We start from the raw sequence: 17,710 nt of genomic DNA on the forward strand, positions 1-17,710 counted from the left end.
TACATGTACATCACTGTATATTAACCTGCTCAGACACTGTACACTGTTTTCTACATAAGAGTAATAGACCACATGCAGTTTTCACAGCTTATGCTGGCCATACACTAGCGCGATTTCGGGCCAATTGCCCGATTTTCGATGCTTCGTACGATGAATCGTGTCGAAATCGTTCAGCATTCAGGTAGGATACGATCCGATGCGCGTTCCAGCCGCTCTTAAAATGTATCGTATGATCAGATGTGCAGCCCGTCATATCTATCGTAATCGTATGCAGATCATGTGTGTTAAAAAGCACCAAATTGTGCCGTTGGGTCTGCCGTGGAGTTCAAGAGAAAACGTACGATGAATCGCATCGCACTACATCGCACTAGTGTATGGCCAGCATAAGTGGTCCTACAGAACCGTCTCCCAGCACGCTATGCCAGCGGTTGTTGCTGCCCATTTGTGTCACTAGGCTGAGCAGTTACTGGGCATCCGTTCCATGTGGCACATACACACGGGTACACCATATTCCAAGTTATAGAGCTTCCCTTGGAAAAGGCAATTAGGCACTTATCCTACAACCCCTTTATCTCCCTTCATGATTTATAATTTTTACATTTTACTTTATATTTTTCTTGTAAAATACTGTTAATTCCTTTCCCATCTATGTAATCAGTTAATTATGAAAGCTAGAGCATTATTGGAGCGGGCTTCATTACATAAGGCGCTGGTGTGGTGGATGCGCACGATGATGACGTCAATGCGTTCCACCACACCACGTTACCGGAAGTAGAAGGTATATATAAGTTATGTCAATGGAAGATCCAATACGGGGGATACTATACTCGCGTACTATGTGAGTGTGTGATTCCCGTCCATTGACATAGAGCCGGATGTGGAGATATTCTCCGGATCGGCTTTTTAGTCACCCATTCCACTGGAGATGATTGAAGGTTTTTTTGGGCCTATCAATTGCCTGATATTGAGCGGGAACTCCTCCCCTCATGAAAACCGATTGGCTAGCATTTGTATAAATATATTAGAATCATGCACCTTTCCTTATGTCTTGACAAAGGCTCCCAAGGAGAGCTGAAACGCGTTGACAGATTGAGAAGGTGTATGTTTTTTTTTGGAATCCAGAGGTATGTCATTTTTTCATCTTCTGTCTGCTGGGATTTACCATCTTTTCCAGTCAGCTATTCAGACTACCTCTGGTCAGGTTTATATTTATTTTTTTATATTTTTTACTTTTTGTATTTTGGTCATTTCATGTTTTTTTATATTGCCATTATTGGAATTTTTATTGTACTGTCTGGAATATTTGTATGAATAAATCTTTTTCGCTGGTACTTGGTATTTTTGGAAAAGCACTATTTGATCTGGATGATGTTTTGAGAACAAATGGGAAAAAGAAAGATACCTTGATGTGCAGTATAAACTACATGAGAATTGTGAGTTCGGTACGCACTGAGTTATTATAAAAGAAACCTCTATGTGATTTCCCCCAACTTTTTTGATGTGAGTGAATGGTACGCGGCACTTTCCTTTTCATCACACACATTATGGTTGTGAACACTTAAAGATACCTTTTTGGGAGATACTAATATATACCCTATGTGAGTTGGGTACGCACTATTTGAAGCACACACAATTGGTTTTTCTATAAAGAATAAATCTATGTTTTTTTTTAAAAACACCCCTCAATGACCCCCGATTTATTTCTCCTTGCATATATACTGGAGTTAACTTACGGTGGTGTCTCTTGAGGAAGAATTGTATGCAAAGAACTTCAAGCAATACAAAGATTGTTCCAGTTCATCATGCATATTTAAGTATTTATTAATTTCTAGCGCCTATTGGTATCCCCTATGTTTACCTCTCTTACTGTATTTGTATTTATGGATTTGGTGATTTCCATTTAACTTGGGTGATTATTTTAGGCTGCTGTTGAGCATTTACAGTGTAACCTACCACGATTCCTTATTTTGGGCTTCATTACATGTATCATTAAAGTATATTTTACAGTATTATGGGGTCTATTTACTAAGCAGTGTTAGGAGTAGGGGTGTGCACCGGCCACTTTTCGTGTTTTGTGTTTTGGTTTTGGATCTGGATCTTTCTTCGTGTTTTGGATCTGGATTGGTTTTGCCAAAACCACCCTTCCGTGTTTTGGGTTCTGGGTTTTGTGTTTTGGATCTGTATTTTTTTGAAAAAAAGCATAAAAACAGCTAAAATCACATAATTTGTGGGTTTTTCTGCTCCTATGCTATTATTAACCTCAATAACCTTAATTTCCACTCATTTCCAGTCTATTCTGAACACCTCACACCTCACAATAGTGTTTTTATGTCCAAAAGGTTGCACCGAGGTAGCTGGATGACTATGCTAAGCGACATGAGTGGGTGGCACAAACACGTGACCCATCTAGGCGTGATACTGCAGTGGCAGACAGGATGGCAGTTAGAAAAACTAGGCCCCAAACTGTACATAATGCAAAGAAAAAAAAGAGGTGCAAGATGGAATTGTCCTTGGGCCCTCCCACCCACCCTTATGTTGTATAAACAGGACATGCACACTTTAACAAACCAATCATTTCAGCGCCAGGGTCTGCCACACAACTGTGGCTGAAATGATTGGTTCGTTTGGGCCCCCACAAAACAAGCTGGCAATTAATGTGTCCCTGCACAAACTGGCTCTACGGAGGCAAGATGTCATCCTCATCCTCCTCATCCACCGATTCCTCACCTTCTTCAGTGTGTACATCCTCATCCTCACAAAGTATTAACTCGTCCCCACTTGAATCCACCACCACAGGTCCCTCTGTACGTTCTGGAGGCTGGTCTCCCTGGAAGAGCTGATAATTCATTTTGATGAACATCATCTTCTCCACATTCTGTGGAAGCAACCTCCTACGCCTTTCGCTGAGAAGGTTCCCGGCTGCACTAAACACTCTTTCGGAGTACACACTGGAGGGGGGGCAACTCAGGTAAAATAGAGCCAGTTTGTACAGGGGCCTCCAAATTGCCTCTTTTTCCTGCCAGTACAGGTATGGACTGTCTGACATGCCTACTTGGATGCTGTCACCGATGTAATCCTCCACCATTCTGTCAATGGTGACAGTATCATATGCAGTGACAGTAGACATGTCAGAAATTGTTGCCAGGTCCTTCAGTCCGGACCAGATGTCCAAACTTGGTCCTGCCTGCCCTGCATCACCGCCAGCGGGTTGCTTAGGATGCCTAAGTTTTTTCCTGGCAGCCCCAGTTGCCGGAGAAAATGAAGAAGGAGCCGTTGACGTGTCACGTTCCGCTTCAGCTGACAGTGTGTTCACCAGCAGGTCTTTGCACCTCTGCAGGCTTGTGTCGGCCGGAAAGAGAGACACCACATAGGCTTTAAACCTAGGATCGAGCACGGTGGCCAAAATGTAGTGGTCTGATTTCAACAGATTGACCACCCTGGAATCCTGGCAAAGCGAATGAAGGGCTTCATCCACAAGTCCCACATGCCGAGCGGAATCGCTCCGTCTTAGCTCCTCCTTCACTTTCTCCAGCTGCTTCTGCAAAAGCCTGATGAGGGGAATGACCTGACTCAAGCTGGCAGTGTCTGAACTGACTTCACGTCTGGCAAGTTCGAAGGGCTGGAGAACCTTGCACAACACGGAAATCATTCTCCGCTGCGCTTGAGTCAGGTGCATACCCCCTCCTTTGCCTATGTCATAGGTGGATGTATAGGCTTGTATGGCCTTTTGCTGCTCCTCCATCCTCTGAAGCATATAGAGGGTTGAGTTCCACCGCGTCACAACCTCTTGCTTCAGGTGATGGCGGGGCAGGTTCAAGAGTGTTTGCTGGCGCTCTAGTCTTCGGCACGCAGTCGCTGAATGGCGAAAGTGGCCAGAAATTTTTCGGGCCACCCAAAGCGTCTCCTGCACGCCCCTGTCGCTTTTCAGAAAATTCTGCACCACCAAGTTTATTGTGTGAGCAAAACATGGGACGTGCTGGAATTTGCCCAGATGTAATGCCCGCACAATATTGGTGGCGTTGTCAGATATCACAAATCCCCAGGAGAGTCTAAGTGGGGTAAGCCACTGGGCGATGATTTCCCTCAGTTTCTCTAAGAGGTTGTCGGCGGTGTGCCCCTTACTGAAACCGGTGATACACAGCGTAGCCTGCCTTGTAACGAGCTGGCGTTTCTGAGATGCTGCTACTGGTGACGCTGCTGCTGTTGCTGCGTAAGGTGATACATCTACCCAGTGGGCTGTCACAGTCATATAGTCCTTAGTCTGCCCTGTTCCACTTGTCCACATGTCCGTGGTTAAGTGGACATTGTGTACAACGGCATTTTTCAGGACACTGAGGACACTTTTTCTGACGTTTCTGTACAGTCTCGGTATCGCCTGCCTAGTGAAGTGGAATCTAGACGGGATTTGGAACCGGGGACACACTACCTCCATCAATTGTCTAAATCCCACTGCACTAATGGCGGATAGCGGACGCACGTCTAACACCAACATAGCAGTCAAGGCCTCAGTTATACGTTTTGCTTCAGGATGACTGCTGTCGTACTTCATCCTCCTCGCTAAGGACTGTTGGAGGGTCAATTGTTTAGTAAAAGTAGTGGTGTTCCTACTTCCTCTCTGGGATGATGAACGACTCCCAGCAGTAGCAACAGCAGCAGCGGCAGCAGTAGGCGTAGCAATGCGGGATCCTCCGGAGGAATCCCGGATAGGAGAGTCAGTCATGCCAGTGACATGGCCTGCAGGACTACTTCCGATCCTGACTAAGGAGGAAATTGACGAGGAGGGAGTTGACGGTGTGGTTTGCAGGCGCTTGGATACAACAGGATTTAGGTGTCCCTGGACTGCTTACGGTCTTAGCCAAAGTTTCTGAACTTGACAGTAACTTTTTATGAACGCGCTGCAGGTGCCGTATAAGGGAGGATGTTCCTAGGTGGTTGACGTCCCTACCCCTACTTATTTCACCTTTACATATGGTACATATGGCAAGACAGTTGTTGTCCGGATTTGGATAGAAATATTGCCAGACCAAAGAGGTGGAATGTTTGGTCTTCTGCCCAGGCATGACCGTGATGGGCTTTTTCATCACACGGACAACAACTGTCTCCCCCGGAGCCTGATTTAAACAAACCACATCACCATCAGAATCCTCCTCGCCAACTTCCTCCTCAGCGCCAGCTACACCAGTATCCTCATCCTGTTGTACTTCAACAGTGACATCTTCAATTTGCATATCAGCAAGTGGACTGTGGGTGCTCCTTTCAGCACTTGCAGGGGGCGTGCAAATGGTGGAAAGAGCCACCTCTTCCCGTCCAGTGCTGGGAAGGTCAGGCATCGCAACCACCACCACACTTGGACTCTCCTTGGGGATTTGTGATATCTTCTTAGAAAGCACAGTTCTTCGCTGTGCTTTTGCCAGCTTAACTCTTTTGATTTTTTTAGTGGGAGGAGGGCTTCCATCGTCATGTGAAGCTGAACCACTAGTCATGAACATACTAGGGATCGACCTTAGCCGTTCCTTGCCACTCCGTATCGTAAATGGCATATTGGCAAGTTTACGTTTCTCTTCAGCTGATTTAAATGTTTTTTTCAAGGTCATTTTCCTGAACTTTGTCATTTGGGATTGTATGTGCCCTCTACTATGACATTGGGCATCGGCCTTGGCAGACGACGTTGATGGCATGTTATCGTCTATGTCATGACTAGTGGCAGCAGCTTCAGCACTAGGAGGAAGTGGTTCTTGATCTTTCTCTATTTTATTTTTATCGGAGAAAGTTTGGTCCTCCATTTATGTTATATCGATTTGATATATACGTGCGGCTAAACACAGAAAATATTTTTTTATTTTTGCTGGAGAGTAGTGCACTTTGTGGGTTACACCAGCCTTTAAAAAATGAGCCAGCCGGCTCTTTACTTATGGGACACAGGCGCACGCTTGGCACTACTTTGTTGATGCACGTGCGGCTACTGCGCACACAATTCACAAACACAGAAAATAATTTTTTTTTTGGTTTGGACTGGAGTGTACTTTCGGGGTTACAGCACCCTTAACGGTCAAGCCAGCCGGCCCTTTACTTATGACACAGGCGCACGCTTGGCACTACTTTGTTGATGCACGTGCGGCTACTGCGCACACAATTCACAAACACAGAAAATAATTTTTTTTTTGGTTTAGACTGGAGTGTACTTTCGGGGGTTACAGCACCCTTAACGGTCAAGCCAGCCGGCCCTTTACTTATGACACAGGCGCACGCTTGGCACTACTTTGTTGATGCACGTGCGGCTACTGCGCACACAATTCACAAACACAAAAAATAATTTTTTTTTTGGTTTGGACTGGAGTGTACTTTCGGGGGTTACAGCACCCTTTAACGGTCAAGCTAGCCGGCCCTTTACTTATGACACAGGCGCACGCTTGGCACTACTTTGTTGATGCACGTGCGGCTACTGCGCACACAATTCACAGACACAGAAAATAATTTTTTTTTGGTTTGGACTGGAGTGTACTTTGGGGGTTACAGCACCCTTTAACGGTCAAGCCAGCCGGCCCTTTATTTATGACACAGGCGCACGCTTGGCACTACTTTCTTGATGCATGTGCGGCTACTGCACACACAATTCACAAACACAGAAAATAATTTTTTTTTTGGTTTGGACTAGAGTGTACTTTGGGGGTTACAGCACCCTTTAACGGTCAAGCCAGCCGGCCCTTTACTTATGACACAGGCGCACGCTTGGCACTACTTTGTTGATGCACGTGCGGCTACTGCGCACACAATTCACAAACACAGAAAATAATTTTTATTTTGGTTTGGACTGGAGTGTACTTTCGGGGGTTACAGCACCCTTTAACGGTCAAGCCAGCCGGCCCTTTAGTTATGACACAGGCGCACGCTTGGCACTTCTTTGTTGATGCACGTGCGGCTACTGCGCACACAATTCACAAACACAGAAAATAATTTTTTTTTTGGTTTGGACTGGAGTGTACTTTCGGGGGTTACAGCACCCTTTAACGGTCAAGCCAGCCGGCCCTTTACTTATGACACAGGCGCACGCTTGGCACTACTTTGTTGATGCACGTGCGGCTACTGCGCACACAATTCACAAACACAGAAAATTATTTTTTTTTTGGTTTGGACTGGAGTGTACTTTGGGGGTTACAGCACCCTTTAATGGTCAAGCCAGCCGGCCCTTTACTTATGACACAGGCGCACGCTTGGCACTACTTTGTTGATACACATGCGGCTACTGCGCACACAATTCACAAACACAGAAAATAATAATTTTTTTGGTTTGGACTGGAGTGTACTTTCGGGGGTTACAGCACCCTTAACGGTCAAGCCAGCCGGCCCTTTACTTATGACACAGGCGCACGCTTGGCACTACTTTGTTGATGCACGTGCGGCTACTGCGCACACAATTCACAAACACAGAAAATTATTATTTTTTTGGTTTGGACTGGAGTGTACTTTCGGGGGTTACAGCACCCTTAACGGTCAAGCCAGCCGGCCCTTTACTTATGACACAGGCGCACGCTTGGCACTACTTTGTTGATGCACATGCGGCTACTGCGCACACAATTCACAAACACAGAAAATAATATTTATTTTGGTTTGGACTGGAGTGTACTTTCGGGGGTTACAGCACCCTTTAACGGTCAAGCCAGCGGGCCCTTTAGTTATAACACAGGCGCACGCTTGGCACTACTTTGTTGATGCACGTGCGGCTACTGCGCACACAATTCACAAACACAGAAAATAATTTTTTTTTTGGTTTGGACTGGAGTGTACTTTCGGGGGTTACAGCACCCTTTAACGGTCAAGCCAGCCGGCCCTTTACTTATGACACAGGCGCACGCTTGGCACTACTTTGTTGATGCACGTGCGGCTACTGCGCACACAATTCACAAACACAGAAAATTATTTTTTTTTTGGTTTGGACTGGAGTGTACTTTGGGGGTTACAGCACCCTTTAACGGTCAAGCCAGCCGGCCCTTTACTTATGACACAGGCGCTCGCTTGGCACTACTTTGTTGATGCACGTGCGGCTACTGCGCACACAATTCACAAACACAGAAAATAATTTTTTTTTGGGTTTGGACTGGAGTGTACTTTGGGGGTTACAGCACCCTTTAACGGTCAAGCCAGCCGGCCCTTTACTTATGACACAGGCGCACGCTTGGCACTACTTTGTTGATGCACGTGCGGCTACTGCGCACACAATTCACAAACACAGAAAATTATTTTTTTTTGGGTTTGGACTGGAGTGTACTTTGGGGGTTACAGCACCCTTTAACGGTCAAGCCAGCCGGCCCTTTACTTATGACACAGGCGCACGCTTGGCACTACTTTGTTGATGCACGTGCGGCTACTGCGCTCACAATTCACAAACACAGAAAATATATTTTTTTTTGGTTTGGACTGGAGTGTACTTTGGGGGTTACAGCACCCTTTAACGGTCAAGCCAGCCGGCCCTTTACTTATGACACAGGCGCACGCTTGGCACTACTTTGTTGATACACGTGCGGCTTCTGCGCACACAATTCACAAACACAGAAAAAAAATTTTTTTTTTGTTTGGACTGGAGTGTACTTTCGGGGATTACAGCACCGTTTAACGGTCAAGCCAGCCGGCCCTTTACTTATGACACAGGCGCACGCTTGGCACTACTTTGTTGATGCACGTGCGGCTACTGCGCACACAATTCACAAACACAGAAAATAATTTTTTTTTTTGTTTGGACTGGAGTGTACTTTGGGGGTTACAGCACCCTTTAACGGTCAAGCCAGCCGGCCCTTTACTTATGACACAGGCGCACTCTTGGCACTACTTTGTTGATGCACGTGCGGCTACTGCGCACACAATTCACAAACACAGAAAATAATTTTTTTTTTTGGTTTGGACTGGAGTGTACTTTGGGGGTTACAGCACCCTTTAACGGTCAAGCCAGCTGGCCCTTTACTTATGACACAGGCGCACGCTTGGCACTACTTTGTTGATGCACGTGCGGCTACTGCGTACACAATTCACAAACACAGAAAATAATTTTTTTTTTGGTTTGGACTGGAGTGTACTTTCGGAGGTTACAGCACCCTTTAACGGTCAAGCCAGCCGGCCCTTTACTTATGACACAGGCACACGCTTGGCACTACTTTGTTGATGCACGTGCGGCTACTGCACACACAATTCACAAACACAGAAAATATTTTTTTTTTTTGTTTGGACTGGAGTGTACTTTGGGGGTTACAGCACCCTTTAACGGTCAAGCCAGCCGGCCCTTTACTTATGACACAGGCGCACGCTTGGCACTACTTTGTTGATGCACGTGCGGCTACTGCGCACACAATTCACAAACACAGAAAATTATTTTTTTGGGGTTTGGACTGGAGTGTACTTTCGGGGGTTACAGCACCCTTAACGGTCAAGCCAGCCGGCCCTTTACTTATGACACAGGCGCACGCTTGGCACTACTTTGTTGATGCACATGCGGCTACTGCGCACACAATTCACAAACACTGAAAATAATTTTTATTTTGGTTTGGACTGGAGTGTACTTTCGGGGGTTACAGCACCCTTTAACGGTCAAGCCAGCCGGCCCTTTAGTTATGACACAGGCGCACGCTTGGCACTACTTTGTTGATGCACGTGCGGCTACTGCGCACACAATTCACAAACACAGAAAAAAAATTTTTTTTTGGTTTGGACTGGAGTGTACTTTGGGGGTTACAGCACCCTTTAACGGTCAAGCCAGCTGGCCCTTTACTTATGACACAGGCGCACGCTTGGCACTACTTTGTTGATGCACGTGCGGCTACTGCGCTCACAATTCACAAACACAGAAAATATTTTTTTTTTTGGTTTGGACTGGAGTGTACTTTGGGGGTTACAGCACCCTTTAACGGTCAAGCCAGCCGGCCCTTTACTTATGACACAGGCGCACGCTTGGCACTACTTTGTTGATACACGTGCGGCTACTGCGCACACAATTCACAAACACAGAAAAAAAATTTTTTTTTGGTTTGGACTGGAGTGTACTTTCGGGGATTACAGCACCCTTTAACTGTCAAGCCAGCCGACCCTTTACTTATGACACAGGCGCACGCTTGGCACTACTTTGTTGATGCACGTGCGGCTACTGCGCACACAATTCACAAACACAGAAAATTATTTTTTTTTTTGGTTTGGACTGGAGTGTACTTTGGGGGTTACAGCACCCTTTAACGGTCAAGCCAGCCGGCCCTTTACTTATGACACAGGCGCATACTTGGCACTACTTTGTTGATACATGTGAGGCTACTGCGCACACAATTCACAAACACAGAAAATAATTTTTTTTTTGGTTTGGACTGGAGTGTACTTTCGGGGGTTACAGCACCCTTTAACGGTCAAGCCAGCCGGCCCTTTACTTATGACACAGGTGCACGCTTGGCACTACTTTGTTGATGCACGTGCGGCTACTGCGCACACAATTCACAAACACAGAAAATAATTTTTTTTTTGGTTTGGACTGGAGTGTACTTTGGGGGTTATAGCACCCTTTAACGGTCAAGCCAGCCGGCCCTTTACTTATGACACAGGCGCACGCTTGGCACTACTTTGTTGATGCACGTGCGGCTACTGCGCACACAATTCACAATCACAGAAAATAATTTTTTTTTTGGTTTGGACTGGAGTGTACTTTCGGGGGTTACAGCACCCTTTAACGGTCAAGCCAGCCGGCCCTTTACTTATGACACAGGCGCACGCTTGGCACTACTTTGTTGATGCACGTGCGGCTACTGCGCACACAATTCACAAACACAGAAAATATATTATTTTTTTAGCACTTGGGGGGAGCACCCCTGATGGACAGAGCACCCCCTGGACAACACTACAGCACCCCTTTAGGACTGGGACACTGCACAGGACTTTGGAGTGGACACAGCCCCTATGGAGAACTGACTACACAACACAGTCCAGCCAGCCCCTATGGACTTTGAAGTAGTGGACACAGCCCCTATTAACAACAGCAGCACAGCACAACACAGCCAGCCCCTATGGACTTTGAAGTAGTGGACAACAGCAGCACTACACTACACTACACTACACAGCCCTAACTCCCACTCTTCACTGTCCACAGCCGAGTGAGAAAATGGCGCCGACGCGGGTACCTTATATAGGATCCAAAACCCGCGAGACTCGGAAGGCGGGATGATGACGTTTTGCCTCGATTTCAGATCCGAGTCAGGCGGGAAAAGTCGAGCCTGACTCGGATCGGACTCGGATCGGGGGGGCTCGGGGGGGTTCGGATTTCAGAAATCCGAACCCGCTCACCCCTAGTTAGGAGACAGAGTGAAAAGTGATAAGAAAGTGATTAAGTGCCAACCAATCAGCTCCCAACTGTCATTTTTCAAACAGCCTGTGAGATGACAGTTGGGAGCTGATTGGCTGGCACCTTATCACTTTCTTATCACTTTTCACTCTGGCCCTGATTCAGAGCCGGACGCTCTGACCAGAGCGCTCGCTCTGAATCAGGGCCATCCTATTTAAATTTGGAGCGGCCTTTTGGACGCTCGCATAGCTGTGGGTTACCACATGCGAGCGTCAAGACCATCGCGACCATCGGGCTTGCGACGAGACCCTGCGGTAGGGACTCGGTGACCGCAAGCCCTGGAGTGATTTTGGCTCTATCAGAGCCAAAATCACTCCCACTGACAGGGGCTGGCTGGCAACTTTTAGCCTGGGGGGCAAATGCATGCAGGCGGCCCTGGCAGAGGAGTAGCGTGTAGCCAGGGTGCCCGAAGAACGTGCGTGCTACGGCGCCGCCCCCCCTCAAGTGTTTCAGGGAGGAGGCGGGTCCATATGGGATTAATGTAAGGTAATAATAAAGATTAGGGGCAGCCCCCTGTCGTAGTGCCCATATGCAGTGCCCCCGTGTGCCACAGGAGATAACACCCTTATGCAGGCCTCCAGTAGTGCCCCCAGTAGTGATCCCCCCTATGCAGTGCCCCTTTTGCCCCCAGTAGTGGTCCCCCCTGTTCAGTGCCCCTTGTGCCCCCAATAGTGGTACCCCCTATGCAGTGCCCCCAGTAGCAGTCCACCCCCCCATGCAGTGCCCCCAATAGTGGTAACCCTTATGCAATGTCCCTTAAATAGTGGCCCCAGTTGTAGTCTCCCCCCTATGCAGTACCCCCAGTATTGCCCTTTATATAGAGCCCCCAGCAGTGGTCCATCGCAGTGCCCCCAGTGGTAGTCCCCTCCCCCTATGTAGTGCCCCTAGTAGTAGTCCCCTCCCCCCCTATGCAGTGCCCCTAGTAGTAGTCCCCTCCCCCCTATGCAGTGCCCGTAGTAGTAGTCCCCTCCCTTTGCAGTGCCCCCAGTAGTAGTAGTAGTCCCCCCTTGTAGTGCCCCCAGTAGTAGTAGTCCCCCCCTTGTAGTGCCCCAAGTAGTAGTAGTCCCCCCCTTGTAGTGCCCCCACTAGTAGTAGTCCCCCCTTGTAGTTCCCCCAGTAGTAGTAGTCCCCCCCTTGTAGTGCCCCCAGTAGTAGTCCCCCCCTTGTAGTGCCCCCAGTAGTAGTAGTCCCCTCCTTGTAGTGCCCCCACTAGTAGTAGTCCCCCCCTTGTAGTTCCCCCAGTAGTAGTATTCCCCCATTCCCCCCCCTTGTAGTGCCCCCAGTAGTAGTAGTCCCCCCCTTGTAGTGCCCCCAGTAGTAGTAGTCCCCCCCTTGTAGTGCCCCCAGTAGTAATCCACCCCCCTGGTAGTGCCCCCAGTAGTAATCCCCCCCTGGTAGTGCCACCATAGAAATCCCCCCCCTGGTAGTGTCCCCATAGTAATCCCCGCCTGGTAGTGCCACCATAGAAATCCCCCCCCTGGTAGGGCCTCCAGTAGCCCCCCCCCAGTAAAGAGAGAGAGACTTAATAAAAAAAAAACACTTACCTGAAACTCCCGCTCCTGGTCCCGACGCTTCCACCGGCTCCTCCGGCCGCTTTGCATTATGGGAGAGACTTAGTCATGACGACGGCTCTCCCATTACCCACTGCGGGAGCCGGAAGATGGCTCCCGCAATGGGAGCAGCGGCAGCCGATGAGAGTCTGACAGACTCTAAGCGGCTGCTGATTACAGCAAACACACAGCTGCCGGCTCCGGCGGCTGTGTGTTTGTGCTGTGTAGCGCTGACCGGACTCCGTCCAGTCAGCGCTACACATGCAGTGCAGTCTGTGTCACAGTGACACAGACTGCCCGCGGCCCGTGGCCTGCATGACGCTGCGGCCCGGGGGGCACATGGCACCCTGCCCTCCGGCCCAGCCCGCCACTGCCCACTGACATCACTAGTGATGTCAGTGGGGCCGGACCCAGACGGTAGGCGTTCCCATGGGAACACCTTCGTCTGGCAGCCACGCCCCCGGCATGTCCACCAAAGGGGGCGTGCTGTCAATCACCATCGACAGCACGCCCCCTTTGGTGCGAGACCCGGAGCGACAGCTTGGCTGTCGCTATCCGGGTCTCGCGCATGCGCACGACGGAGCTCCCTCCGTCGTGCGCATGCGCATTTGGGTACCATCGACCCGCTTGCGAGCGTCCTGCACTCGCGAGCGGGTCTGAATGAGACCCTCTGTCTCCTAACACTGCCCGGCTGTCGGCGCCATTTCGCATTACTGTATCCAGACGGAACAGTCACGCTTAGTTAGGTAGTGATAGAGAGGGGAAAAGCGAGACTAGAGTTAGGTTAGTTAGAGAGAGTAGTTCTACTTCTAAGTTCTTACCACTGTGTGCTCCGTGACTGGGCGTAGCCCACTGTGTGTATATTATACAAGCTCCGTGACTGGACTTAGCCCACTGAGTGTATTATACAAGCTCCATGAAAGGGCATAAACCCTCTGTGTGTATACAAGCTTCGTGACTGCTTGGGCCTTAGCCCACTGTATACAAAGCTCTGTGACTCCATGGGCCTTAGCCCTCTGTATACAAGCTCTGTGACTTCTGGGCATAAGCTCTCTGTGTATACAAGCTCTGTGACTGCTTGGGCCTTAGCCCACTGTATACAAGCTCTGTGACTGCATGGGCCTTAGCCCTCTGTATACAAGCACTGTGACTCCATGGGCCTTAGCCCACTGTATACAAGCTCTGTGACTGCATGGGCCTAAGTCCTCTGTGTATACAAGCACCATGAGTCCTTGGGCAGTAGCCCTCTGTGTATAAATCAAAAGCACTGTGACTCCTTTGGGCACTAGCCCTCTATGTATAAAGCACTGTGACTCTACATGTCCTTTTTAATATCCAATATCCAACATAATTCCATCTTGAACTACCTTTCATTTCTGCCACTGCTGTGTGGCAATGTTTCATAGATGTGCTTTATACTGTGGTATCTGTGCCACTGCGCCGGTGCTCTGACGCTTGTTAACCAGTCAGCTCACTGCAACCTTTGGCCAATCATGGTGAAAACTATAATTTAAGATGTGAGGTGGTCTAAATTGACTGTAAATGACTGGAAATTAATGTAATTGAGGTTAATAACACTCTAGGAAGAAAAAAAAGCCTGATTTATGTGATTTTAGCTTTTTTTTGCCAATTTTTGTAAAAAATCCAAATCCAAAGCCAGTCACCGCAGTTTGGCAAATCCAAATCCAAATCCGGATGATGAATTAGAACCAAATCCAAATCCGGCAAAAATGGTCCGGCGCACATCCCTAGAATGTATATACCTCTGTTTATCTTTTAATATAAGAGCTTCATAATGGGAGTAAGGTGCAATCAGGGAGATTGCCAGAGTCTTCAGGGAGACAGGGAGATTGCTACTATTTCAGGGAGTCTCCCTCACAATGAGGGAGAGTTGGCAAGTATGAATCTCTGCCGTCTATGAAGATGTGTAACACTAAAGACTTTTTGGGGGCGATTCAATTGTTTATTGCTCCCGTAGCTGCTGTCTAAAGTGACAGGGAGCTATTCAATAGTTTGTGTGATGACCGCATTCTCGCGCCTTAATGCACGGGATTAGCCGCATTTAGAGGCTTCTCTGGGGCTAAGCACCAGGCACACTTCAGTTACGGCATGCACAGCGCTCGTGACCAGCCCCAAAACCCTACTTTACTCAATAACTGCAGCCTCAGGACTGCTCTGCCAAAACAATTGAATTCATACTTACCTTCTCTCCTGGAAGTTGCATGTAGGTAAGTATGTCCCCTGTACCCCCAGAAGAGTGGGATCTCCCACATCCAGCCCACTTGCTAGTGAAGTGGGCAGAATGGGGTAGATAAAAGTGGCAATTGTGATCTGTATGGAGGGGCCCCCAACAGACACAGGCCCATACCCTTACTGTAGAAATAGGTACATTGGTACAAAGCTTGCACGTGACAGCACTGAACGTCATTTACGTTGCAGCGACTGGATTTTTACAGCTTTGTAAGTGACCTGTAACATGACTAAATCCAGATATGTAACATTTATAAGCTAATACTCTCAGGTAAAAGAGAAAGCAATTGTGTTCGTTTGATCACATTAGTTAGCCTACAGCCCTTACAAACTAGGATTAGAACTGTACTGTACATTCCATATTTAATATTGTACTTTATAAATGTGCAGCTAAGGAAGAATCAAATTGTCGCCTAATGAGATTTCTTCTATAGTAATATACAATTCAGATATTGGGTATCACACCTATCAGCATTTCGAATACCCAAAGGACAATGTAGTCCAAGACAAAAAGAAAAATGTTCATATTAGCAGCATAGAGGATAATAATGAGTACATTTTTTTTTTTGGAGCAAAAATTACACCATATTAAAATAAGTAAAAGCGATTTTCTGTAAAAGCAGCAATCCAATAAAAAGAAAAAGTTTTCTTTTTTTACATTTATCAATATGTCAGCCAACTACGAGCAGCATGTTAATTACCATTTATCCTCAGTTTGTTTGCAGACTATCCACAATTTAATGTGACTACCATGGCAATCACAGGCACATAGCACTTGATGTAGTGAGCAGAGAGGCTTTGGAATGACCATCTGAGCTCTATTTGCATTATCACATCCTCCCCTTTGTTCTCCATCCTGTACCTTGATGTGACAAACTGTCAGTCTGAGAGCCTGTGTTTGTGTAACAAGCTCACTGTGGGCCTGAATCTGAGACTTTCGCAAATGCCGATGCAGCTGCGATCCCGTACGCAGCAGATGAGTGAAAACATGCAAATGTCACAGCTGCCAGGATTTGTATAGAGATGTCTACTTGCTGCTTGTGTACAATCAATTAAAGTGGTTTGGGGTTATAAAAAGCGTAGTAAACAAGTGGTATGCCGCTTACTTTCTCATAGAAATTGGGTTATACACCATAACCCCAAAGATACATATATAGAAGCAATATTAACTATGGGATAGAAGGCGCTCCCACTTGACATATGTATAGTATAAACAAGGTTATCACCTTTGAAATTAATGAGGTCTAATCAGCCTTCAAGATTAAAAAAGGTGATTTTTTTTGTAAAACAGGCTGTAAAAATAAACATAAAAACATGTCTTATATGTACAAATGAATTATCATAGATGTGCAAATAACAAAGTAAAATGTGCACAATAGTGGGTCCTCCTGGAGATTACCATTTTTGGTAGGTGGTGTGAGTAACCAAAAGATGTAGTCCTGATGTAATAGGCTGGTAATCCTTCACACCACCGAGCTTTAGCCTGGATGAATGGCCAATGATCTCTTACAGGGGATTCTCCGTGGATAGCAGCAAGGCACAACGCGTTTCGGAACTTCCTAGATCCTTTTTCAAGTGCAAGGTACAGTGCCATCTTCCCCTCCGCTATTTAAGCAGCTGGTCCGGAAGTTAGAGCTTCCTACTTCCTGTCTGTTTTCCCGCGATGTGCATTCCACCGCGGGAGTCAGAAACGGGAAGTCGTCATCTCTTGTGTTCCACATTCCGGAAGTGGTCGCTATTAATGGGTTTCAGGTGTAGGAGATGAAAATTAAGTTTGTTTATGAATTTGTCCGTATCCATGGTTACAAAACTCACTTTTTGCTTGTCATAGTCCATATTAGTATAGGAAAAAAATGTATTTCTTTTCTCTTTTTCCCTTTGACTGGATGAATACCGTGTATCTCCTAAAAACTGATATGGTACTGCGTATTCCCATATAGTCCATCCCTGCCTTTGGATACACGGAAAATTCCTCATTTGGGTTTTGTCCATAGTACATGTAAGTAATAGAGAAATAAAAAATATTATTACTGGAAACATTTAAAACAATATTCATAAAAATATATACCTTAAAAAATTGAAAACTGGTAAGAAAACAATTAAATACTAATCTAAAAACCATTTAAGCTCAAAATCCGAATTTAATCCCAGTGGCCAAAGGGTTTCCAATGTATATATCCATTGCATTTCTTTTTGTGCAAGGATCTCCACTTTTCATGGACTTGCTCTATACCCATAAAGCGTTTAATACAGGTCTCGGATTGGTTATGGCAATTTTTAAAATGCTCTGAAAGAGGATGCCCTAAAAGTCCCTTACGAATATTGTACACGTGTTCTGACATGCGTGTCTTTAGGTTTCTCGTGGTTTTCCCTACATATCCGCATGTGCACTCCAACATGTAAATAACGTTGCGAGAGTGACAAGTGATAAAGTTATTAATATAGTGGGTCTTAATATTTTTACTAGTTTGAAATGTATTAGTTTTTCTTTAATTTCTTTTATCACCCGTAGTTCTGCACATTAGACAGCTACCATACCTATGAA

At 46.7% G+C, this 17,710-nt stretch overlaps 1 protein-coding gene across 1 annotated transcript in view; it reads right to left on the reverse strand.

Moving 5' to 3' along the window:
- DGKB (diacylglycerol kinase beta) overlaps positions 1-353 on the reverse strand; it is a 511,490-nt gene extending 511,137 nt beyond the window's left edge. The window contains exon 1 of the mRNA XM_088453127.1: positions 342-353. Coding sequence (XP_088309253.1) covers positions 342-353 — 12 coding nt within the window. The remainder of the gene's footprint in view (positions 1-341) is intronic.
- Positions 354-17,710: the final 17,357 nt, after the last annotated feature.

This window comes from Taudactylus pleione, unplaced genomic scaffold (assembly GCF_031769625.1).
Source record: "Taudactylus pleione unplaced genomic scaffold, aTauple2 ptg000571l, whole genome shotgun sequence".
Classification (NCBI taxonomy): domain Eukaryota; kingdom Metazoa; phylum Chordata; class Amphibia; order Anura; family Myobatrachidae; genus Taudactylus; species Taudactylus pleione.